This window comes from Pygocentrus nattereri, chromosome 6 (genome assembly GCF_015220715.1).
Source record: "Pygocentrus nattereri isolate fPygNat1 chromosome 6, fPygNat1.pri, whole genome shotgun sequence".
NCBI classification, from domain to species: Eukaryota; Metazoa; Chordata; class Actinopteri; order Characiformes; family Serrasalmidae; genus Pygocentrus; species Pygocentrus nattereri.
In genome coordinates this window covers 35,761,867-35,786,643 of record NC_051216.1, presented here as the reverse complement: position 1 = coordinate 35,786,643, position 24,777 = coordinate 35,761,867, and the positions used below count along the sequence as shown (strand labels likewise).

The following is a 24,777-nucleotide window of genomic DNA, read 5'->3' as shown; positions in this document are numbered from 1 at the left end:
ACTTCAAATACTTTAGTTTGTATAATTAAGTTACATAAAATGATATGCTGCCATTTATTTTACACTGCTCCCTTTGTAAGCCCTTTTTTAATGACAATTTTGGTGCGTTTTTAACCTATACAAATTAGCTTAATATGTAATGTACAATCTAACCGCTACCAACCTCATCTCCTTCTTGCCCTCCTTCCCTTCTCTACCCTGCTATTACCCTTTGGCCTCCTTTAAGGCCTGACTATGCTTGTTCTATGTACCTCATTATTTGTAAGTCGCTTTGGATAAAAGCGTCTGCTAAATGTAAATGTAAATGTAGCTTTTTCTCAGTTTTGAATTTACAGTTGAATAATAAGGGATTTCATGTCTAAATAACCCATACCCATGAAGTGTCTATGTAGGTGTGTCTGTGTGTGGGGGTGTGTCTGCGTATGTAGGTAAAGTTTATTAGTGTCAGATGCGAGAACTTAGATACCCAGAAATGGTGATATCTTTGGTAATGTCTTTGGTGATCTAACTACCGTTATGTTAATTTTGCATCAAAATGAAACATGGCCATTTGACCTGCAATTTTGTGCCCTGGTTTCTGTCAAAATATCCATTATAATACTTAAAAACAAAGCTTAAACTGAAACCAAATTTAAAACAGAATTAATTTTTTGTTATATATAAAACCTTTTAATTCACTATAAATTAAACTGAAATTAAACTCAAACTCAAGACTAAATAAAAATAAAAACTTAAAAATTTCCACGGATATGTGAGTTGGGTCAGTAGAGTGTGTGTGTGCGTGTGTGTGTGTGTGTTCACATATAAGATGTGAAAAGAAGAACCACTTTGCTGTCTCTTTTTTTCTCTGAGGTAGATTTGGCCCTGCTGTGCTCGAACAGTGCTCACCTGCACTCCTCTTCCTCTCTCTCTCTTGTTCCAGCATGCCATCCTTCCATCACACTCCTGAGCTGACACGCACTACCACCCCAACCATGTGAGCACATATATAAAAAACACTCTTGCTCAGACGATCATAAAATGTCTTCTCTTGTACTTACAGTCATAGATGTGGTGTTGATTGAAAGCTTACAATCCACACTCAAAGCAGAAGAAACAAAATGTAAGAAATGGCGATTTTTATGCATGTACACCATGGTGGGTTAACACCTTAAATTACCAGGATTATCATTCTTAGGCTTTAGCTCAGTAATTACATGTTTAAAAAATCTTCCATTATAGGAGTGTGGAAAAATGCCTGGACCCCCCAGTAGGCGATTTAAGGTGTTAAAGCATTTTGTTGCTGATAATGTTGAGCAGATGGCTACTGTACGTTTGGAGAATCCTTATTAAGGAAAGGTTAACCTCAGTTAGGATTTGGTAGAATGAAGCTGCAATTTCATTAGAAAAAAATTATGTCACTGTATGGATTTCTTTCATTTATCAGGTTAATAGATTCAGTTTAAAGCAGACAGTAAGAGCAGTTTGGAAGGAATTAGCTAATTACACACAATTTAGTTCCTGCACTTCCTCTGAGTGCTTGATAAGAGCAGTACTTGTTCTGTCACTTGAATTTAATTTCATTACAATCTACAATTTAAATGACATATTTTAGTTTTGACCACACTAGTTGACCTAATTACAGGTACAAATCACAGAGTAGTCACTGTGCACAATAACAGTGCTGCATGTTTTATCTATCCTCATTCTCACTGGGCATTTGCATCACAAGATGCTTTTCTTTGACTTATTATTTTATGTTTAATTATAATGAATATTAGCGGAAAATGACTAGTGACCAGTGCAGGGCAGTTGACCAGAATAAAAACTGCCTTGTTTGGTCTTTCTAAGTTTCTCTGTTTGCTCTGCTTCAGCTGAGGTGGTGAGATAAACCAGATGTTGTTTTATAGCCATGGATGCCAGTGGACCAGTACTATACAAAAAAAGGAATACACAGCACTGAACTGTTTTCTTTCCACCTGATAAACAATTAAACCCTCTTAAAGCACTCCTCTAATAACCATCTGTTTATACTCATTCACCTTGGCAATGTTTCCATGGCTGCATGTCGCTTTCAGTCAGTTTGTGCTGGGAGGCACTGATTAACATTTTTTGTATTGTAATGTTTAAAATACATTTTTCTTTTCTTTTAATTATCATTGAAATCTACTTATAATTGTTATGTAGATTTATGTAAAAACAAAACAGAATAGATCATTTTCATATGACCTTCTTCTGACCTCTTTTAATCTTTAGTAATTAAACAGACTGTTTTTCTTAGTCTGCTTCTAAGACTGTAATGTCTTCTTTATAAGAAGTCTTTAAAGACTCTTTATAAACTTTAACACGAATGGGTTGGGCTTAACTGCTGTTTGCAGAATAAATAGATTACGTAAATGTATTGGTTTTTGTTACATCACAAAAACAATTAATTCTAATCAGCCTTCATGCAACTTTATTTTCCTTATTCACTCACGGGCCATTTTATTAGGTACAATAATTAGGCTAACCTCTTCAATTGCTTGTCAAAACAAATAGCTAATCAGCCAATCACATGGCCGCAACTTAATGCATTTAGGCATGTAGAGGTGGTCAAGACAACTTGCTGAAGTGCAAACCGAGCATCAGAATGGGGAAGAACGGTGATTTAAGTGACTTTGAATGTGGCATGATTGTTGGTGCCAGACGGGCTGGTCTGAGTATTTCAGAAACTGCTGATCTACTGGGATTTTCACACGTAACCATCTCTAGGGTTTACAGAGAGTGGTCTGAAAAAGACAAAATATCCAGTGAGCCGCAGTTGTGTAGACAAAAATGCCTTGTTGATGTGAGAGGTCAGAGGAGAATGGGCAGACTGGTTTGAGATGATAGAAAGGCAACAGGAACTCAAATAACCAACCAAAACCTCTGAGGAATGTTTCCAACACCTTGTTGAAAGTATGTCACAAAGAATTAAGGCAGTTCTGAAGGCAAAAGGGGCTCCACCTTTTACTAGCAAGGTGTACCTAATAAAGTGGCCGGTGAGTATATAGTCAGCTTGAATTGACTGGTATGTTTTGAAGCTTTAAGAATGCTTATATACCACAGCAAACAAAAGGGAAATGAAAAGTTAATCTTTCATGAAACGGGCCCTTTAATTCTTTAATGACAGTATCATGACTAAAGGAGGCTTCCTAAAATAAAAACTCCTAGAGAGAAAACTTTGGCAAGCATGAAACTGACTCAGTGTATGTGTGAGTGTGTGTGTCCTGAAGCCTGTGCCTGATAAGCATGAGCTGTGGGTCAGTGCTGAGATGAGAATATATTCCAGTGGTGTAATTCATTAATTTGCTGTTTGCCATCCGCCACTCGGCCGGAATAATCCAGCAGGAAGGGCCAGCGCGCTTTCTGCCGGCGAAGGAAAATTGGATTTTGGATGAGCGATCGCACAGCTTAAAGCTCCACCAGCGGCCTGTCTGTTAAACACACTTCACATCACACACTCTCTGCTCACAGGCAATGTGGAATTACAAGCAGAACTCATACAAACACACCTTTAATCCAGTCTCTCTGTTTCCCCTCACTGTATATTACTCTCTGACTGACTCTCTCTCTCTCTCTCTCTCTCTCACACACACACACACACACACACACGCACACACACACACACATATACACACACACACATAGTCCCTATATAACCTTTCAACACACACACACACACACACACACATACACACACACACACACACACAGGTGAATATACAAGGCTAGAAGCAGCATTTTGTATTAACATGGGTAATCATGTGCTTGAATGAGTCCTCTGAACAAACATGGCTAAAGCAGTTATGAAAGCGAGTGAGAGAGAGAGGGAGGAAAAACAGAGTGAGAGGCAGAGAGAGAAACAGAATGGATAGACAGAGAGAGTGAGAGACATGAACTACCTGCAAACTGCAATGTGGCTACACATGAAGGAGATACAAAAAAGATGAATAGTATCATTATGTGTGTTTGAGAGAGAAAAATCAGAAATGTCTCGTCTGTGCTGTGACAGTTTTCTACTGAGTCTAGTCATACAAAAGAGGTAAAGATTTGCCGCTGTTAAATCTAACTCTGTGTATGTGTGTGTTTGTGTGTGTGTGTGTGTGTGTGTGTGTGTGTGTGTGTGTGTGTGTTACAGCTCCCCTGACTGAAGAGCCTCCAAAGATCTTGTTCCCTTCTGAAAACAAACTCCTCACATTGGACCTGCAGATTGGTAAGAGTGACCATTTAATCCTGAAGTGTCCAATGTTATGTGCAAAGGGTCATTGTGCCTGCCATTTTTCAGTCCAAGCAAGCCAGAGCACACCATATACCACTGTTTAATCAGTTGGTCTCAGTCTTCAAATGTGTGTGACGCATTGTTCCTCAGAAAATGTTTTTATGGGGATGGATTGTTTATAATGATATGGATTAATATTTGTGGTAAATGTTTTACCACAGCATACAGCTTTTTCCTCTGAAAGTTTTTACAAAGATGTGATGTAGCTAAAAGATATAACATGTGGGCATTTTTAGAAAGCAAAGGTAATTTATATTCCTAAACATTTGTATATAGTGTGTACACTGAAACTTCTAGTCTCATGGCAAAGCTAGCGATGTGCTGTCCACACAGCTGTAGCCTAATATCAGTTTTACACACCACAGCATGGGTTTGATTCTAGCAAAATTCCTCACTGACACGATTTTAAAGGATAATGACTCAAATCTGGAAATGATAACATACCCAAACATCTGAAATTACCTTGTAAATACTGCCTCAGCCCATTCCAGAAGCTAAAAGCTTTCACATCATTAGAAATATTTATTCTGTCTGTGGAAGGGTCAGCAGTATTCTGTTTTTTTAGCTTGTAGCTTGATTATCAAACATAGTCGTGATTATAAAAAAGAGTAACAGTGATGTATCTGTGTTTGTTGGGGTTGATCAGTGTAGACTTGACATTCATTGTCAAGCTAAAGCATAAGAGATCTAGACATAAATACTTTGACTGCAGAAGTCAATCATCAATCAGTGTCAGTTGTGAAACATGAATAATTCTCAAAATGATCAAGAACTACAGAATTCATCCTTCACCTTACTGTCTACTTGCCACAATTACGAGAGCAGATTTTAGTGTAGAGAGTTTTTAGTGTAAGTTTTTCCCATTTATTCTGGCTCTCTAAAGAATTCATCTTTGCTGGCTCAGCTCGTCAGTCTTTGTCCCCTTACAACGATGGACAACTGTTCTGTTGCTGTTGTTTCTACAACCATGAACCATATAGCACACAATGGCAGTGTTTAACCTCTTTGAGCACCGCTGTTTTAATTGTCATTGTGTTGACTGTGGTATTCTTCTTGTAAGTCGCTCTGGAAAGAGGGTCTGCTAAATGCTGTAAATGAAAATGTAAATGTATGTACCTCAATGTACCTCATTAGCACTAGAAACTAGCGTTAGCTTAGCAAAAAGGCTGAAACAGCTTGACACACAATTGTACTACCTTGTCGAAATGTCCTACTGCAGTGCTATATCTATATATAAAAGTATAGGTAGGACATTTTGCTAGCCTAAATCACCTTATCACAAAATAGTTCCTGCATTAAAAGTACACTAGGGTAGGAGAATTTAATAGCTTAAATGACCATATCAGAAAAAGCACCTTAAGTCTCAGTCCTTAAATATTCATTTTTTAATACAGATGACATAGTTTCTAAGGAGAGCAGGAGGAACAGTCAGGAAAATGGAAGAAAATCTGTCTCTTGCAATGTTTAGAAGCAGCACTAAATTGGTTCATAAAATAAGAGATATAAACATTTTCTTAAAAAATTAAACTGACAGCACCACGTGTAAGAATGTCTCTTAAAATGTAATGACACTTTCACAAAAACTACCCGTTAACTATCAACATATCACACAGGAATCCAAAAAAGCTTTTTAACAAGGCAGAGACTACAAAGAGCCTGCAAAATATCAAACACTGCTGCACTACCTCGTTCATAATATGATCTAAAATTAAACATGCAATTTCCAGGTACTTTCAATTTAGATGAGTTGACATCATAGACTGCTTATATTTAGATGCCTAGCTAGCTTGTAATGAATGACTGACATGAACAGGTTGTTAACTCAGTATCAGTCATTAACGTACACTCAAGTTGCACTGGCTAACCTGCTAATTTATCATGGACATTTGAAACTATGCTCACTGATGAAAGTTTTCAATAAAAAAAAAAAAAAGTAAAATGACAATTACATCTCTTAGACTGGATATCCAAAAGAATGCTGCTGATGTTTGAGTTAATAAGAAAGCAAAGCTACAGTTTTTTTACAGATTGTTATTTTCTGCTACCTTCTCATTCCAAACACACCATGTGCATTATCATACGTTACCATGGAGCCTTGGGGGCTGGACCCTGCTGCAACATTGTTGCTTTCCATTCACAGCATGTGCTGAACAACTATATGCAATTTGCCTATGAAAAAAATTACAGAGATTTTCAAAATCTGAGCTAGAAGAACGCTCTGTACTGAGCTTTACTCTTGGAGCAGGGTTCTAGGCCATTACAGCTCATTTCCACCTCTAGTGGTTGTGCATATTAATAAGCCTTTGCATTCTTAATGAGTGTGAAGGTTTAGGAATGGTCCTATGCTATTTTAAGTATAGCTATTTTCTTGGGCCTCACAATAATATAATTTAAAATATTTATAATATAATAGTTTTTTATGGTTTAAAATGTGATTTTAATCCCAGAAGTGTCTATTTCTGTTTTGTCTATGTTTTTCTGTTGACATGATTACTGAATGATGTTTATTTTGATATATTTATGTTTATTTTGATATATAAAGGAAGTGAAAGCTATCACAAACTACCATTTAAAAAAAAGAATGTGCATAAATAAGAATATAAGTCTATTTTCAGTCACGCTTTATTGTCATTCTGATTACTAATAAGTGCTTACTGTCCTGACCTGCGCTGTGGAAGATGCATGCAGGATGAAAGGAAGCCTTGTGCATATTTTATAGAATAATAGAAAACATGGTAGCGCACAGAAAGCTTCGGTTCTACATGCTGAAATGGATACTGTTGCCAAAGGGGAAGTGTATGCAGTGGAACGCCTCTGGCAGCAGATCTAATCAAGTGGCTATCTCTTTTTTGGGACCCATTGGATTCATGTGGTTAATAATTTTTTCATCTTCTAATGCAGCCTATTACGTTTTCTTTCAGCAATGACTCTCATTACTTACAGGTTTTGACGTAGCAGAAGCAGTGCATGTATAAAATTATACAAAATAGAACGTTAGAGTGATAAATATAAATCCTTCATGCCTATTTACTAGTCCTCCCAACAATAGATGCTTCATATAATGCCCAAACATTCAGTGAGTGCATACGCATGTGTGTTGGATGGAGGCAAGTCTGTTGGCTTGGCCAGGAGTCACCATGTGTGTGTGTGTGTGTGTGTGTGTGTGTGTGTGTGTGTGTGTCTGTGTGTGTTGGCAGCAGAAGCAGATTGGAGCATATTGAGCAGACTCTGAGCATGTTGTGGCTCCAGAGTGAAGGGAGAAAACAGGACAGTGCCTGGGTCAGAGCAGAGCAACACACGTGATGATCTGACACTTAGAGCTGAGTCTGAGGGCTGTGTGTTTCTGTCTGTCTGACTGTATGTCTATCTTCCTAATCACCATTAGTCTGTCCCCTCTATCACTTGTTTTCTCTCTTTTTCTCTCCTTCTCTCTTCTTTCTCTCTTACACTCTTTCACTTTCTCTCACTTCTCCTTCTTCTTTTCAATCTATTTTCTTGTATTATCTCTCCCTCCTTTCTCTTTTTCTCTCTTTCTCTCTCCCTTTCTCTCCCTTTCTCTCTTTTGCTCTATCTTCTCTATCTTGCTATCTCATCTTTCTCTCTTTCCTTCCCTCTCTTTTTCTCTCTGATCTCGTCTGTCTACCTTCAATCTCTTTTTCTTTCTTTCTCTCTTTTCTTTCTCGCTGTCTTTTCTCAACCCCTCTCTCTCACTCTCACTTCTTTCTATCTCTGCATCTCTTCTCTCTACCTCTCACTTGTTCTTTTTCTTTTTTCTCTCTTTGTCTCGCTTTTTCTCCTTTTCCTTTTCTCTCTCCCTCTTTTTTATCTCTCTCCCTCTCTGCTCTTTCTTTCTCTTTCTCTCTCTCTCTCCTTTCTTTCTCGCTCTTCCTCTCTTTACCCCTTTTCTCTTTTGCTTTCTCTCTCTTGCTCTTCTTTGTCTCTTTTTCCTTCTCTCTTTCTCTCCCTTCTTTTCTCTCTTTCTCATTTCCTCACTTTTCCTGTTTTTTCTTTCTCCCTCTCTCTCTCTCTCTCTCTCTCCCACTCTCCTTCTGTCACCCGCACACACACACACACACACACACACACACACACATACACACTACCTGTCTAAGATAAGAATAGTTGCAAGCTACGGCTGACATCTAATTACCTAGAGGAACGAATTAAAGAGAAGAATAGAGAGACGGAGGAAGAGAAAGACATCAGGGTAAAAAAAAAGCAGGACAGAATTAGAGAATAAATGATGCAGTACAGTAGGGCATTGAGAGTTGTGTGAATGTGTGAGTTGGTTGTGTAATGCTGATAAGATCAGGTAAAAGCATCTTTGCCTGTGTAATGCTGCAGTTAAACCTTTAACATTTATTGCTGTAAGGCTAATAGATTGGCATTATGTAATAAAACCTTGCACTGAGTTCCTCTGTGTTTAGGAATGAAAAATAAGCCTTGGAGATAAGTCTCCTTTTTTCTTCTCCTGACTGCCAGGGGGAACAGATGATGAGATGAAAGGGTAGAATGATTGGGGGATGAGTGATGGAGAAAGAGATGGAGAGAATGAGCTTTGGCTGAACCGATCAAAGCTCTATTAGTGGTAGCCAGTGACAGACATACACACACAACACAAGCGGCCTGATAAATGTCCTCAAAATTGGTGATTGAATTTTCATGCAGTAAAGATTTACATGTAAGTGGTGCATTTGGGTGCATTTATACAACAATTTAAATCAGCACATGCACAAACTGATTAATCATTTATCTTCATTTTTCATTGCTTATCCATTTGAACCAGCTTCTTGGCAATAATGCTGCTGAAATGACTCAGTGAAACTATGTTTGGATTCTGGATTCATGGATTCTGCATGTAAGATTATTTCATTTTAGACTGTTCAGGTAAATGTGTATTGGCTAACCAACTGCAGTTATTTCCTTCGCTATCTGATAGACGAGACTAGTAGGAAAGTGCAGTACAGTTCAGTTCAGGAAAGTACACAGACTAAGTGGTGACTAACTCAGGGGAGACTGCAAATTACCATGTTGGGATTGTTTTTCAGCAGTGTGTCTGTGCAGTGAAATGGAACAATTTGGCAAAAATGGTAGAAGGAAAAAGTAGAAGATTTGTTCAAACTGTCCACCAGTAAAAGTACCTTCATTTTGAGATCCTTTTCTCCAATTCTAGAATGAACTGTGGACATTTGCTGAGACTTCCTGCTGGTTTGTCCCTTATAGATATCACACTAACATTCACTTTAACCCTAAAATCTAGAAATCTAGAGTTGTTATTGTATTTTTGATATAGTATTTACATGTAATTGCACAATTACATGATTAATTTCACAATAACTTATGCAATCAGAATCAGAAGAAGTTTTATTGCCATTGTCAATGAACAGGATTCACAGACTAGGAATTTGCTTCGGCATGAAATGTAAATGGATTACATTTACATTTGAATTACATTTAAATGCACCTCTGACTTTTTCTGTTTCAATCTGAAGAAAAGCAGAAATGTGGCAAAAATATAAGTTATTATAAAATATCATAATAATATTGTCTTCTCTTCTACTTATGAACACAAATGAGATAACAGTACATTCGAGTTTAGAATCCTCACTTTAGAATTTCTCCACTTGTTTCAATGAGGTACAAGAGCGAAATAATTAATAAAAATTACTAAAGTGGTGCAAATAGTTTATGCTTTGGCCTTATTGTCAGGCTAAGAAGATCCTCTCCCCTCTAGTTGATGTACAGAATTTGCAGCACACCTCCCAGCTTAGTAGCGGCTATTGGCTAGCTAGTGACTGGAATTGACCATGACTAAATAGGGGAGCAGATCAGATAACAAGAAATGACAATATGATTTATCCCTGGCGATATTAGCAACATCTGTGTAGCCACAGGAATTATAAAGGAAGAGACTGGTTTCAAAAAGTGTTGGAATTTTCGTGGCACTCAGCATAGCATCTGTTTAAGGGGAGAGTCTCTTTCTTTTAAGGAAAAGATAGTCAAATTACTGGTAAAGCTGCAAGCAGGAAAAGCCTTATGCACATACACAGTAGCTGTGTACTGTTCGAGAAAAAAGTTTTTGTGCATTATTCGAGACAAATGCTACAAAAATATGTATGCTGTTTTTTATTTTTTTATTTTATTTTAACAGTGATTTCATCCATCCATCCATCCATCCATTTTCTAAGCCGCTTCTCCGTCAGGGTCGTGGGGAGATGCTGGAGCCTATCCCAGCAGTCTTCGGGCAGAAGGCAGGATACACCCTGGACAGGTCGCCAGTCCATCACAGGGCAGACAGACAGACACAGACATACACTCACACCTAGTGGCAATTTAGCATGTCCAATTTGCCTAACTGCATGTCTTTGGACTGTGGGAGGAAACCGGAGAACCCGGAGGAAACCCACACAGACACGGGGAGAACATGCAAACTCAGCACAGAGAGGACCCTGGCCGCCCAGCCGGGGAATCGAACCCAGGCCCTCCTTGCTGTGAGGCGACAGCGCTACCCACCACACCACCGTGCTGCCTCTACAGTGATTTCAAACATTTAATATTATTGTGGCTTTTAGTTTCAAGTTTTATGTCTATCACAGAGATAGGAGCCTGGTCTTGAATGATTGGAAATATGTGTCTGGGGCTCGAGAATTTTCTATAAGGACAATGGCAAAATTCACAGAAGCTTGCAGAAGCCACAACATGCACACTTCCAAAATCTCAAGTATGTGTTCTGTGAATCTGCAGAGCTGTGCGTTAAACACCGTTTGGCTCTCCAATACCACTATGGTAGGACAAGACCCAAACAATACTTCACCCAGAACAAGAATTAGTACAAAATCAAATGTAGCAGATCATGGCGTGTAGACGTGTAGTATACACCCATATTTTTACAAGAACAGAAAGGAAAAACAAAAAAAATCCTCTTTGTATTCTGCACATTCTGGTTTGGATGCCTTCCCTTAGTGTGTGTGGTCACATTATGTGCCAGTATATTGGGAGATACCTATGCAACCATCTGTGCATGACATCCGCATATGCTCAGATATGCAGATGCAGAATTAGAAATCAGCCTTCGGGTTAATACAGTCATTTTTCAGCTGTTTGGAAACTCGTAAAGCAGCAGCAATGTGGGAGAGCCTTTCCTTCATGTTGAAACAATGGGATATGTAACACACTACAGCACTACTGCAGCAGCAGTGTACTAGGGGGTCAGCCACTCAGACACAGACACACACGGAGAACAAGATCTCTACACTGTAACAGAAATAACACAGTGGGAGGGAAAGACAGACAGAAAGAAAGAAAGAAAGAAGGAGAAAGCCTTTTTGGGGGGACATGAGTGAAGTGAGGAACAGAAGAATTGAACAAAAAAGTTTGTGATTTGAGCAGGAGCCATTTTCTGTCAGGTTTAGGCGAAGACAAGGGAGCAGAAAATAGACCAAATGAAAGAGGAGTGAGGGAGGTCATGGTGTAACTCCTCAATTCCCAAATCACGATTCTGTTCAAAGAAGCACCGCACTTGTTTGAACTGAACTGAGTCAAAATTCAATTAAACCGGATTGGACTCTTCTCAGTTTCCTTCTGTCGTAAGTTCAGAGATGATGACTCACAACGCGCACACACATGAGGAGAGAATGTGTGTTTGCGGAGGTATTCAAAGGACACTTCTTAATATTAATCACACTCTCCAAAAATAATACAGTTGTTGCTAAGCAACGCACAGGCCTCCTCGGGCGATGAAGGAATTTCTCTAAATAAACAGTGTTTCCTGTACGATATCTGCCATAATGTTACTGCAAGCAGAAACACACTCTGCATGAATTGAAACATTCATTTTAGTTTGGATGGTGGTAAGATTTATTGCAGTTGCCTGTTGGTATAACAGGTATAATGCTGCCTATTAAACACCACTACTATTGTTACCATGCTCATATAGTGCAACTTTCATAGACACAGTTGCATCCATATGTTTGTGTTCCCCTGGCCAAGTTACATATTTTATTGATTTCTGAAATGAAAAGAAGTAAGCACAATCTCTGAAGCAAAATATTTAAACCGCAAAGTTTTTTTGTTGATGCATTTTAAAAATAAAATAGAAATTGTGGCACATACAAATGGCAGTTCCAGAGCGTAATAAATTCTCTGACTCTTCAAACTTTGTGCTAACAACCATGGGCTTTTCTAGGCAGCTGGCATAAGATCTGAAAATTAGGGTAGTTGATGCATACAAAACAGCGGAAGGCTAAAAAAATGTCATGGCACTTCCAGCCAACAAATGTTCCACAATTTATAGGCTGAAGATAAAAAGAGGCTGGACTCTACAGATACAGTGGTGTGAAAAAGTGTTTGCCCCTTCCTGATTTCTTATTCTTGTGCATGTTTGTCAAACTTAAATGTTTCAGATCACCAAACAAATTTAAATATTAGACAAAGATAACACAAGTAAACACAAAATGCAGTTTATAATGAAGATCTTTATTATTAAGGGAAAAAGAATTCCAAATCTACAGGGCCTTGTGAGAAAAAGTAATTGCTTGGAAACTCTCCAATGCGGCTGAATTACAACAATTCTGCAAAAATGAGTGAGCCAAAATTCCTCCACAGTGCTGTAAAAGTCTCATTGCCAGTTTTCGTAAACGCTTGATTGCAGTTGTTGCTGCTAAGGGTGGCCCAACCAGGTATTAGGTTTAGGCGTCAATCACTTTTTTTCACACAGGGCCCTGTAGCTTTGGATTTCTTTTTCCCTTAATAATAAAGATCTTCATTTATAAACTGCATTTTATGTTTATTTGTGTTATCTTTGCCTAATATTTAATTTTGTTTGGTGATCTGAAACTTTTAAGTGTGACAAACATGCAAAAGAATAAGAAATCAGGAAGGGGGCAAACACTTTTTCACACCACTGTAGATAATGATCCAAAAAGTACATCAAAATCCACAATGAAATGCAAGTTGAAGCTTCTCAAATGGCACTCATAGTCCCCTGACTTGAACGTCATTGAAAACTTTTGACCATGCTGTGAGCATAAGTCGGGCCCAAGAATATCACAGAACTAGAAGTGTTCTGCAAGTTGGTGAAAATACCTAAACCAGGAATAGAAACAGAAAGCTCCGCAAGCTGTGATATCTATCACATTGAACTACTGAGGTACTGACTTATTAGGGTATCCAGACTTTTGCTTGTGTCACTATTACTATTTTAGTTTTTTTCTGGTTTTTAAGTTAATCATATATAAACTAAGTGTCCATAAATGTTTGCAGAATTTTTTTTTAATAGTTCACTATTTTGGGTTGTTTTCTTCTTTTCTCTTAAAAAAACCTACAAAATAAGTCATTTAGGTGGGGTTTAGGTGGGGTTAGGATTGAAATTAGGACATAGGATTATGTCCTTATATTGATGGCAAAGTGAACTTACTTATTGATACTCCCTTTCCGGCCAAGTCAAGATATTTAGAAGGATTATGTTATGATCTGTTTAAACCCAGGGCATTAATAGAGATAGTAATAAGCTTAATATTTGCAAAGTTTCAGTTAATAGGGCTTTGTATTGGGACATGTCTATCTCAAACCCTACCACCTAAATTTCAACTTGTAAAAGTAATACTTACAATTTTTTAATGCTGTTTTTGAAAAGACATTTTTGACCTTGTTTCATTTTTAAATGAAAACTTTTATTCAAAATGTGCTGTTTCACAGAATGTTATTCCAAATGAGTGGCCTTATTGTAGCCACACCCCTGCATTTTAGAGCAAAAAGTGAGATGGCATCCCTGTCCCTCATGGCCACATGGTGAGCAGTTAATCAAATTGTTTTGAAGTAAATGTGCCCAAAATTCTGAAAATCAGATTGGGACCTTAAGAACTGTCACTAGCAAAACATTGTTTCTGCAGTTGTCAACTTTTTTGTGTTTTAATGAAAAATATTATGATTTAATGTGTGTACAATCATTTAGGTGTGCTCAAAATGAACAAAAATTGTGACTACTGAAACATTTGTTAATATTTCAGAGATGTTGTTGTAGTACTGGTAGAGACTAAATGGAATGTTCAATCATTTATTTTATAAAATAAACATTAATAAGATATTGGGCCAAAGCAAAAGATTTTACTCTAAATTCTAAAAACTAAAATGTGTTTTCCACTCTGATTTTGAACCAATTCGGTAGAATGATCCATATAAATAAACATATTTCAGTATTGATTTTTAACAGCCTGACCCTGCAGGTCAGGCAAAAATGGTACCAAATATTGTTTAATTTCTTATTCTCTTCCATCTTAAATGGATCAGCACTTACTTTTGACATCTGTACAGTCACCTGACTATAACTGCTACCCCACTTGAGGGGGAAGGGGAATTTCGAATAAGAAGGTATTTAGAACTTAAGCTTTGTGAAATGTCTCAAGTCATTTGTCTCATATGAGCCTTTCATATACTTGTGCATATGACTCTCACACAATGCTGGCTAAGTCTAACCCAAAAAGACTGGCCATCCCTTTATGTTTGCTGCCTTGAAAGCAAAGTGGACTACTTTAGATGCAATATATTAGACAATGGGAGATGATGAAAGGACTGCCTTTTAAACATGCCTGAAACATCACTGGCTCAGCCACTCTACTAAAGAGGCTAAGGTTAGCATGGTTTGCATGTTTTCTACATTGCCTTATCTTTGCCGGTATAATATAGTATGACAAAACTCATATCAGAGGAAGAATTGTAACCAATTTATCAGATGAACTGTTCACTAGTACTTACCACTGAGTATTGTAAAAAGACGTGAAGTTTGGAATTTGTTTTAGAAAACTGTTTATTGTCTTGTTATTTTTTTTAGTATTTTTGGTTTAGAATTCAGTGAATGCAGGAATGTATAGAACTTACGTGTACAGTCACAAATTACCTGTAGAATGTCTAAATGTACTAATAAATATGCGAAAGAATTGTAACTGATTTACAATTCTGACAGCTTGTTAAATTATGTCATCTTATTATGAACTCTAGAGCCACTACATGTCAATTAGACCCCATTCCAACACAGTAGGTGAAATCTTGCCAACCTGCTCTCTGTCCTCTTATTCCTGAGGCCATAAATTCATCACTAACTTCAGGCTTGGTCCCAGCCTGTTTAAAGTTGGCTGCTGTTACCCCTGTGCTAAAAAAACCTGGTTTAGACCCTGAGAACTTCGCTAATTTTAGGCCAATCTCTAATCTTCCTTTTTTGGCAAAATTATTAGAGCGGATTGTTGCTTCCCAGTTAACTGATCACCTTGAAGCAAATGAACTGTTTGAAGTGTTCCAGTCTGGTTTCAAGAAGAATCATAGTATGGAAACGGCACTAGTTAAGGTGGTGAATGATTTGCTCTTAGCTGCTGACCATGGGATGTTGAATGTGTTGATTTTATTAGACCTCTCTGCTGCTTTCGATACTGTTTGTCATAACCTGCTTCTAACCAGGCTTGCAAATGTGATCGGCATCAATGGTACTGCTCTTAGGTGGTTCCAAATTTACCTTGCTGATAGGCAGCAGTTTGTTTCAATTGGGTGTTTTCGGTCTGATCCGTGTGTGCTGTCCCATGGTGTCCCCCAGGGCTCAGTACTTGGCCCTCTGCTTTTTATATTATACATGCTCCCTCTCGGTAACGTTATTAGAAGGCATGGTCTTCAGTTTCACTGCTTTGCAGACGATGTGCAGATCTATATCTGTACCAAACCATCCCATACTCTTCCTCCCACTGTATTAATTGAATGCTTAACTGATGTAAGGGCTTGGATGACTGAAAACTTCTTGAGCCTGAATAGTAAGAAATCAGAATGTATACTGATTTCCTCACCTGTGACTGTCAGAAAGCTCAGTACCCTTCCATTCCCTATTCCGAGTTTTGTTGTCTCGTCCTCTGCTCAGGTTCGTAATTTGGGTGTCATATTTGACATAACACTGTCATCTGAACCTCACATTAAAAATATATGCAAGCTTTTATTACCTGAAGAATATTTCCAAAATTCGCCCGTATCTTTCATTTGCTGCTGCTGAGACTAGTATTCATGCTTTTGTCACTGTAATGCACTGTTTTATATTTTGTTACTGTAATGCAGTGCTGCATGGCCTCCCTACTCAGCTTCTAAATATGTACAAAATTCTGCTGCCAGGGTTCTGACCCATAAAAGATCTTGGGAATCTATTAGACCCACATTAAAACATCTTCACTGGCTTCCAGTACAGTATTGTATACAGTATAAATTACTGGTGCTGGTTTTTAAATCTCTTCATGGACACGCCCTCGCATATTTAGGCAGCCTGCTCCAGACCTATGTTCCTCCACGCACCCTTCGCTCCTCAAATTCGCACCTCCTTGCAGTCCCGACTGTTAAAATGCGTACTCTAGGTGACAGAGCGTTTAGTGTTGCTGACCTAAAACTCTGGAATGGACTCCCACTAGAGCTGCGTACGTGTACTTCATTATCATTGTTTAAGGCCAGTCTTAAAACCCATCTTTTCCGGATAGCATATGAGTGAGCAGCTTATCTTTCTTGTGTTTTTATTGTTATCTTATGTTTTATTTTTATGCTCTTTCTCCAATATTTTTATTGTTATAACAATTGTTTTATCTTGTTTTTATGTTTGCTGTTTTTTTTTTTTTCACTTTTACTGTACAGTGTCCTTGAGTCTCTTGAAAGGCGCTTTATAAATAAAATGTATTATTATTATATTATTATTAGATGAAATGTACACTATTGCTTACCACTGAGTATCGGTATATGTCTCCCTCTGTCCTTTTGTGCCAGCTCTTGCCTCCTGTACAGTTGAAACTGGAAAGAAAACACATACAGTAGAAGAATGATACTTATCAAGCCCGTCTTACTAATGCCAAACTAAGATAAGCTTTATTTTGCCAGTTTCTTATTCCAATTTTTTTCCAGCTTACACAGTGCAGCACTTGTGTTAGGCAGTTGCATTTTGGTGTACCATTTAAGATGAAAAGGGAGATTAAAAAGACAAACATTCTAGCGTTGACAAACTACGTTAGCTAACATAACTTACTTGTTGTGCCTGCATCATCTTATGACCAACTATTAATGAGGTCATGTTACAACATTAATGCGGTGTTTGGGTTTTTCTATCATAGCTGGCCTAACATTAAACCCAATCAAATGAACAAATTAGCCTATTAGCTTTTTAACCAGCTAATATCAGTTTACAGTACAGTTTGAAATAGACTTACTTCTGTTAACTTTATTCTGTACCATTAACTTGTGTAAGATGTTGTTAAACTGTGAAATGGCACAAAATTTAAGTGCTTAAGGAGACTATATAGCTTACTTTTCACATATTCTCCTAAACTTTCATCACAGCAGTCCACTTCTGTTCACATAAATGTGCTGACATCCACTTAGCTCCAACATCTTCCAGCTAATGATGAAGAATATATCGGTATATCGCAGTGACTCTATTCTTTAGTAATAGAAACTTTTTTTTTAATTAAACCTTTTTATAAATAGACTAAATTAATCTGTTTTCTCTTCTTATTGTTTCACTGGTAGTTTTGGCACTTCTATAGCTAAATATGGTCATGCCAGTAATACTCATTGAATTCAGAGTGAGTGAGAGAGAGTGAGTGATTGAGCAATGGTAGAGAGATAAGTAAATCCCTTGTTTCTTTGATGGGTGGGAGCTGTTCTCTCTAGTGTGTATATGTGTGTGTATGTGTGTGTGTGTTTGTATGCGTGTGTCCTGTGAGGCCACGACTCTAATCAAGCACACACGCTCCTGTTAGAGCAGCATGACCTTTGAGGCGTTGGCAGTTTCAGGCTGACCTTTAAGAGTGAGAGTGTGTGCGGGCTGAAGTAATGTTCATCATAATGGAGGATAATGTGGACGCTGCACGTGCACTGTGTGTGTGTGCGTGCATGCGTGTGTGCGTGTGAGAGCGTACGCGTGTGCGAGCGTGTGTGCATGCATGTGTGCATGTGAGTGAGTTTCTTTTCCTCTTTTCATCATTCTCTCGCCTTCTCTCTCATTCTATTTCTTTTTTCTGTCTTCTCTCTGTCTTTCTGTCTCGCAATTTCTCTGTCCGTTTCTCTTTCTTTTCCTGTCTTCTTGTCATTCTATCTTTCTTCCTCTTTCTCACTCTTCTTCTATTCTTCTTTCTTTTTCTCTCATTTCTCTCGCTCTCTTTCTATCTGTTCCTCTTTTCCTCCCTTCAGACTTTCTCTACCCCCTCTCTTTCTCTCTCGCACACTTTTGCTGTCTCTTTGTCTCTCTTTCTCCTTTTTCTCTCCTCTTGTTCTCTCTTTCTCTTCTGCTATATCTGTCTGTTGCACATACAGACATATTTTTATGCAAGCATCTTGCACACACAAGCTTCTTTTGCTAGCTTTTTTTTAACAAATATTTGTTTGCTTTTTCTCTCTGTGACCTCTGAGTTCTTTCAGATCTGTCAGTCCTTTCCCATGTCTCAAAAAAAGCTCTTCTGTGGCCTTTTTTCAAGCATGGTTTTATTTTATGCTCTTTTTCATCTCCTGTTTCATCTTCCCAGTACTTGAGAACAACATTGATCAGCACCAGTTAGGTGTGGGTTTTTGCACCTTGTTAAGTTAATTTTTTCACTTCTGGACTTTTAAGCATTCACACTCATGCTCAGAGTTTTTGAGTCAAACACACAGCGCCACTCAGTCAGTCATCCAGAAAATGTTTTGAGTTACACATGCTCGATTAAACTGCCATTTCTTATTTTTGTGCCCTGCCTTAGTCCCAAAGAATAATCAAATCATATCAGATCAGGGCCTGCCATCAAACCTCTACATATAGACGGTTTGTTTGAGTTTCCTTTCTTTAAGGAGATTTGAGATTTGAGAGGCTGTGTGCAGAATAAAGTGTATATTTAAAACATTAGAAAGGCACAGTTATCATGAACAGCATGTTGCCATTTTATATGAATTGATTTTGAAATTTTATGCATTAAAACAAGCAGAGACATTCTGTCAAATGTGTATATTCTAAAGATTCAACTAATACTTCCAAGTAAAAGAGGAGTTTTTAATGTGAATTCTATTATGTGAATTTGATGAAAAAGCATTGTTGTATGTACAGTCATGCTGTGACAAGGCAACCGAATTCAGACGTGAGCACATCGCGATAAAAGAGATGTTTAATCTCAACAAAGGGATAAACCAGAATTGTAGTCGAAAGACAGTCCAAAATGTCAAAACACAGATTTATATGTAGTCTTGGGACACTAGATAAAGTGCAGGAAAAAGAAGCTGAAAGCATGCACAGTTACAACCTAAGCCACCTATCCTTATGGGTTATGGGGGGTGCTGGAGCCTTTGCCAGCGGCCATTGCGCAGAAGCATTGGGGAGGCAACATCCTCAACAGGTCAACAGTCCATCACAGGGCGGACATACAAACATATACATTCACACCTAGGAGCAATTAAGCATTTCCAGTTCTCCTGACTGGATGTCTTTGGAGTGTGAGAGAAAACCTGAGTACCATAAGAAAAGCCACTCAGACAGAAGGGAGAATATGCCAGCTCCACACAGAAGAGACCCCTGGTCTAGGAATGAAACCCAGGCCCTTCTTACTGTGAGGTGACATCGCTACCCACTGCAATAAGTTTTAATTTAGCAACATTGTTGTTTTTTTCATAAATTACCTTAATATAAAGTGTTATCGTAAAACTCATTTACTGTAGATGTAAATGGCTCTGTAGACGAGTCAGACTGTAACTGCTGTCATTCAGACTGCATGTTGTACATGGTTGTCTTGGCCATTGTTGTTGTCTACTTGGTCCTCTCTGCAAATGAGGTCCTTGTCTAAGCTGGACCTCACATACAGCATGCACACAGACTCATACAGCCTGTACACAGAGGATACAAAAAAAGAACCACCAGTTCTGTTACAACTGACTCAATCAGTGCAACATATCTGGAACACAGTGATGGAGTGATATGAGTCAAATCTCCTACTGCTCTATTCACACATGACAACAGGGTTTGATGAGAGAGAACGAGAGAGAGAGAGAGTGGGAGTGAGAGATAAAGTGAGAGAAGGGAGAGAGTGATAAAACAGGTGAAAGAGATGAAAGAGAGCAAGAGAGAGAGAGGGAGAGAGGGGGGGTGAAAGCTGTGGGTTGAATACCTAAGGGAAAGGACCTACTGATGTGCTTATATTACACTGACTTTAGATTCATTTTGGAGATTGAAGCTGATTCTCTAGGGAAATGAAGCCTGTGGGTGAGTGTATGGGGAGGGAGGGGGGCATCATCTGTTCTTTGATTCCAGCTATCGAGAATAGCTGGAGGGTACTTAGTAAAGAGTGCAGTGTGTGTGAGTGTAAGAGAGAGTTTTTGAATGTGAAGTAGGCTGCTCCTTTGTTCCTCATTCACCTGGCCAATGCTAAGGTTATTATGGCTGTGTTGAGGTTGTGTAAGGGCTGCCGAGATAGAGAATCTATTATGTCATCAGAAAGCAGGGATCAATGAAGGACAGTGGATGAAAGGATGAGAGAAAGAGTATCTGCTCACAAAGTGCTGATCTTTAGAGCTAATTAAAGTTCCCCAATGGACAGCAGGCGCTGAGAAACAAACAGAGAGAAGAACGGAGGGATGGGAAAGAAAGAATAGAATCAAGATAAATGAAAGGCCTTCATGGTCTTTTGAGACATATTGCTCTCTAAGTAGTAACACTCATCTCTCTTGCTTTCTTTCTTTCCCTTTTTCACTCCTTTCTCTCTCTCATGTTTTCTCTCTTTTCTCATTTTTCCCTCTGTTTGTTCAGTCAATGCAGTGCTGTGCTGTATAGGTAAATAAGAGGCAAGCACACAGCAAACTCTTTGGCACACAGAAGACCATCACATATCTGTCACATGCACACCATACCCACAGTAAAACAAATAGTCATTGAGGGGTTTGAGCTCCCCCTGATGGCAGGATGCTGCACATGTGTAGCCAGGTTTGAGGCAGTGGTCAGCACATAAACATGTACTGTTACATACTACATAAACATTACTATACAGCCCCCTATACCACAGTGCGCCACAACAACCATTTCTTTTGTTATTATGGTAAAGACAATGATACTGGTGCAAGAGAGGAGAGAAGAGGAAAGCAGAGGAGAGGAGATAAAAAGGGAATGTAAGATGAGAAAATTGATAAGAAGGACAGGAAACTGAGGGGGAATAAAAGAGGAGAAAAGAGAAGAAAGGTGAAGGGAATGGACTGGAGGAGGAGAAAAGTAGAGAAGAGAAGAGAGAAGCAAGAAAAGAGAAGGGAATAGAAGAGGAGAACAGAGAGGAAAAGTGAAGAAGACAGAAGGGGGTGAGAAGAGGAGAAAAATGAGAAAATAGAAAAAGAGAGACCCAGGAAGAGAGGGAGAAATGAGTATGGAAATGAGAAAAGAGGAAAAGAGAAGGTGAGAGCGAAGAAGTGGAATGAGATGGGGTGTAAAGAGGAGAAAATAGAAGGGGAAAGAGAAGAACAGAAAATGAGAAGATCTAAGAAAAGAAGAAGAGAAGGTTAGTGGTTTATTGAGTGTGTGTAGATGTCAGAAGGCTGAGCAGTGGTATTAATGATTAGTTAGTTTCTGAGTGGCTCAGTGAGAGAAGTGCATACTGCTTCTGTACTGTACACATTGGTACCACTGACATCACTGCTTACGCACAACAGCTGCACTAGGGAGGCAAGCTATTGTACTTGCATGTGAATGTGTGTTCATATGTGTGTGTGTGCGTGTGTGTGTCAGAATCATAGACAAGTGTGCATGTATGTGAGACTCTTTCAGTTATATTGAATCCAGTACCACATGAACAAGTAACAATCATGGAGTTCAGGAGCTCTGTTATAAAAATGTTCATAGATTCTCTCTGTCAGGAAGTGTTCAGACCACCGACTTTCTGGTTGACCACTGAACCACTACAACCTATGATTTATATCCGTTTGAAAGAAAATGTTAAAATGTGAAATGCTCATGCTAAGAATAAAAATGGAGGGAAGTTTAAAAGGTTTTGGGAATGAGGGTAAACCAGAATCATTTTAGTGTTTTGTGTATGTATTGTCACTGTTCTAAACTTTGCAATTATTTAGGAATATGATTTATTTTTAAAATGCCACCCGTCCTTTATGTTTTTTTCTTGATAAAATCTGGTTACATTAAGATATTAAGAATATTTGAGGACTTTCATTCCAACATGAAATATAAACATTTTCCACAATTTTGCTTGTAACAAAACAATAACAGCTGGCATATTTTTCTAATAAAGATAAACTTGTGTAGAGGCTACTTCCAGAAAAAAAAACAAAAGGAGACTTTTGAAAGTTGTCCATAGTACATTTTGGAACTAAACCCTTCATTGTTTCTTATAGAAGGTTGTGATGAATCACTCCTTGGCCCATCTTTTGGATTCTTGTGGGTTTTTTTTTTTTTTGTGGCTTAGACTTAAAGGAAATATCTTTAAAGATGGCGGGAGGGTCTAATTTGCCAGTCTAAAAGAAATCTTCTCTTCTGCCTGTTTAATGAGATGCAGACTTGACCTCGTTAGAGAGTGTAGTACCTGAGCTCATCAGATATGAAGTGTAAGACATCTCCACATTACTAAAGTCCAATCTTAGTACATTCAGAACAAAATAGAAGGTACCAGAAAGAACAACAAGACTTAGTTATTTTCATTGACTTGTTTTGTTATTGTAATGTAACTATATGAACAGTGTTTGATTACATAATTGGTTATGTAAGCAATAAAATGAGTTTAGATTACATTTAGTTTGCATTGTGTGTCTGCACTTGCAACATTTTCAGTTTGATTCTAATTCAATAAATGACCAAACCATGGCAATAATGTAAAGTATGTTTTGAAAAGATAACTGAAAATCTTCACAGAATATCTCCAATTGTATATCCAGTGCAACATCTCAGGGTTAAAGGGTTAAAATATTACACATTTTAGTTGTTTGGAGTCAGGATCTGTATAGTTACTCTTGTGCTCAGTTAACTCAAGTTCATTGTGTTTTATCTCAGGAAGATGTAAAAAAAATGCAGACCAGTAATTAAATGAAATGGCACTTTTTGCTTGTATATGTAAGCATGTGCATTAACACTAGCGTGTTTCCAAAGAATTCCAATGTTTTCAAGGATCTGATTGAGAAGGCAGAGATGGCATAGCTTTATTGCTAACTACTCTAGCTGGTGTTAGCTAGATTCAGAAACAGTATAAATATATTTCTCTTACAAACATGTGTTCCATTGAGCAAAACATACCTTGTGTAGAAGAGGACGAGTCCTTATCAGCATCCAGTGTGGGGCCAGTTAGCTGTAATTAAGCTCACATCTGAGGCAGTTGAAAACTACTGATTTCTCTCAACTTTTTTTCAAATAATAAGACATGTTTTTAGATGCCTTACATTGCATGCTGCTAAATTTGCTACTGATGTATGAAGTACTTTTTTGGCGGTTTATTTTTATCCACAGATTACTTTTGCAGTTACTTGAATATTCAAATTAGTCGGAATTCACATCCCTAGTTTGGGGTCACCATTTATGGGCTTGTAATGGCTTAGTGTAGCACCTTTATCCTGATACTACTGCAGACTCTGCTGAGTGTGATCTGATTGGCCAAAATGTTAACCATGTCCTTTTTTGCCCCATACAGGATCAGCAGTGAACCTGACATGCCGTGCATTCTTTGGCTACAGTGGCGACGTCAGCCCCCTGGTCTACTGGATGAAGGGGGAGAAGTTCATCGAGGACATGGACCAAAGCCGCATTCGAGAGAGCGACATCAGGTGAAGCGCCATGTCTTGGGGACAGCTCACACAGCAGACACATTTGCCGCTGTGATGACATTTAACTGGAGAAGGAGCAATGAAAGACTATAATGCAAGAAATGAAATAATAAGAAGACAAAAGAGCAGGTTCAGCTGCACATGGTACATTCTTTAAAATGACAGGGTACACTAAATAAGTCAGAGCAAGAAGCTGCTTGAGGACATCTGTTACAGTTATTTCTCCCATTGTTAAGAGCATTGTTAGGCATTGTACAGAAATCTTGGAGCGAACAGCCCTGAGTGGATTATTGTTTTTATAAAACGCCATCAATATTGATTCCTCACTTTGGCACACCAATGCAGAATTCATGTGAAAGTAGCTGGAAAACACATTTGTCTATACAATAATAATAATAATAATAGTAATAGGACTTTATGTTTGTGGTGCCCGGCCGGGCCCAGCCCGAAGGAGTTACATGAGTCCCCCCTCCCATCAACCCACCACCAATGGGAGGGGCAGTAGTAAGGGTTCGGTGCGTTGTGGATCGGGCAGTGTCCGAAGGCGTGGGCCTTGGCGTTATGATCCTCGGTTGCTGAAACTGGCTTTTGGAACTTGGAACGTTACCTCACTGGCGGGGAAGGAGCCTGAGTTGGTGCGCGAGGTTGAGAGATACCGGCTAGATATAGTCGGGCTCACCTCAACACACAGCTTGGGCTCTGGGTCCAATCTCTTTGAGAGGGGCTGG

At 38.5% G+C, this 24,777-nt stretch overlaps 1 protein-coding gene across 2 annotated transcripts in view; it reads left to right on the top strand.

Annotated features, from left to right (window-relative positions):
- Window positions 1-24,777, top strand: part of il1rapl1a (interleukin 1 receptor accessory protein-like 1a) — a 133,501-nt gene that overhangs the window by 85,697 nt on the left and 23,027 nt on the right. For both annotated transcript variants that reach the window (XM_017706574.2, XM_017706572.2), the window contains exons 6-7: window positions 4,139-4,213; window positions 23,917-24,049. In XM_017706574.2, coding sequence (XP_017562063.1) covers window positions 4,139-4,213; window positions 23,917-24,049 — 208 coding nt within the window. The remainder of the gene's footprint in view (window positions 1-4,138; window positions 4,214-23,916; window positions 24,050-24,777) is intronic.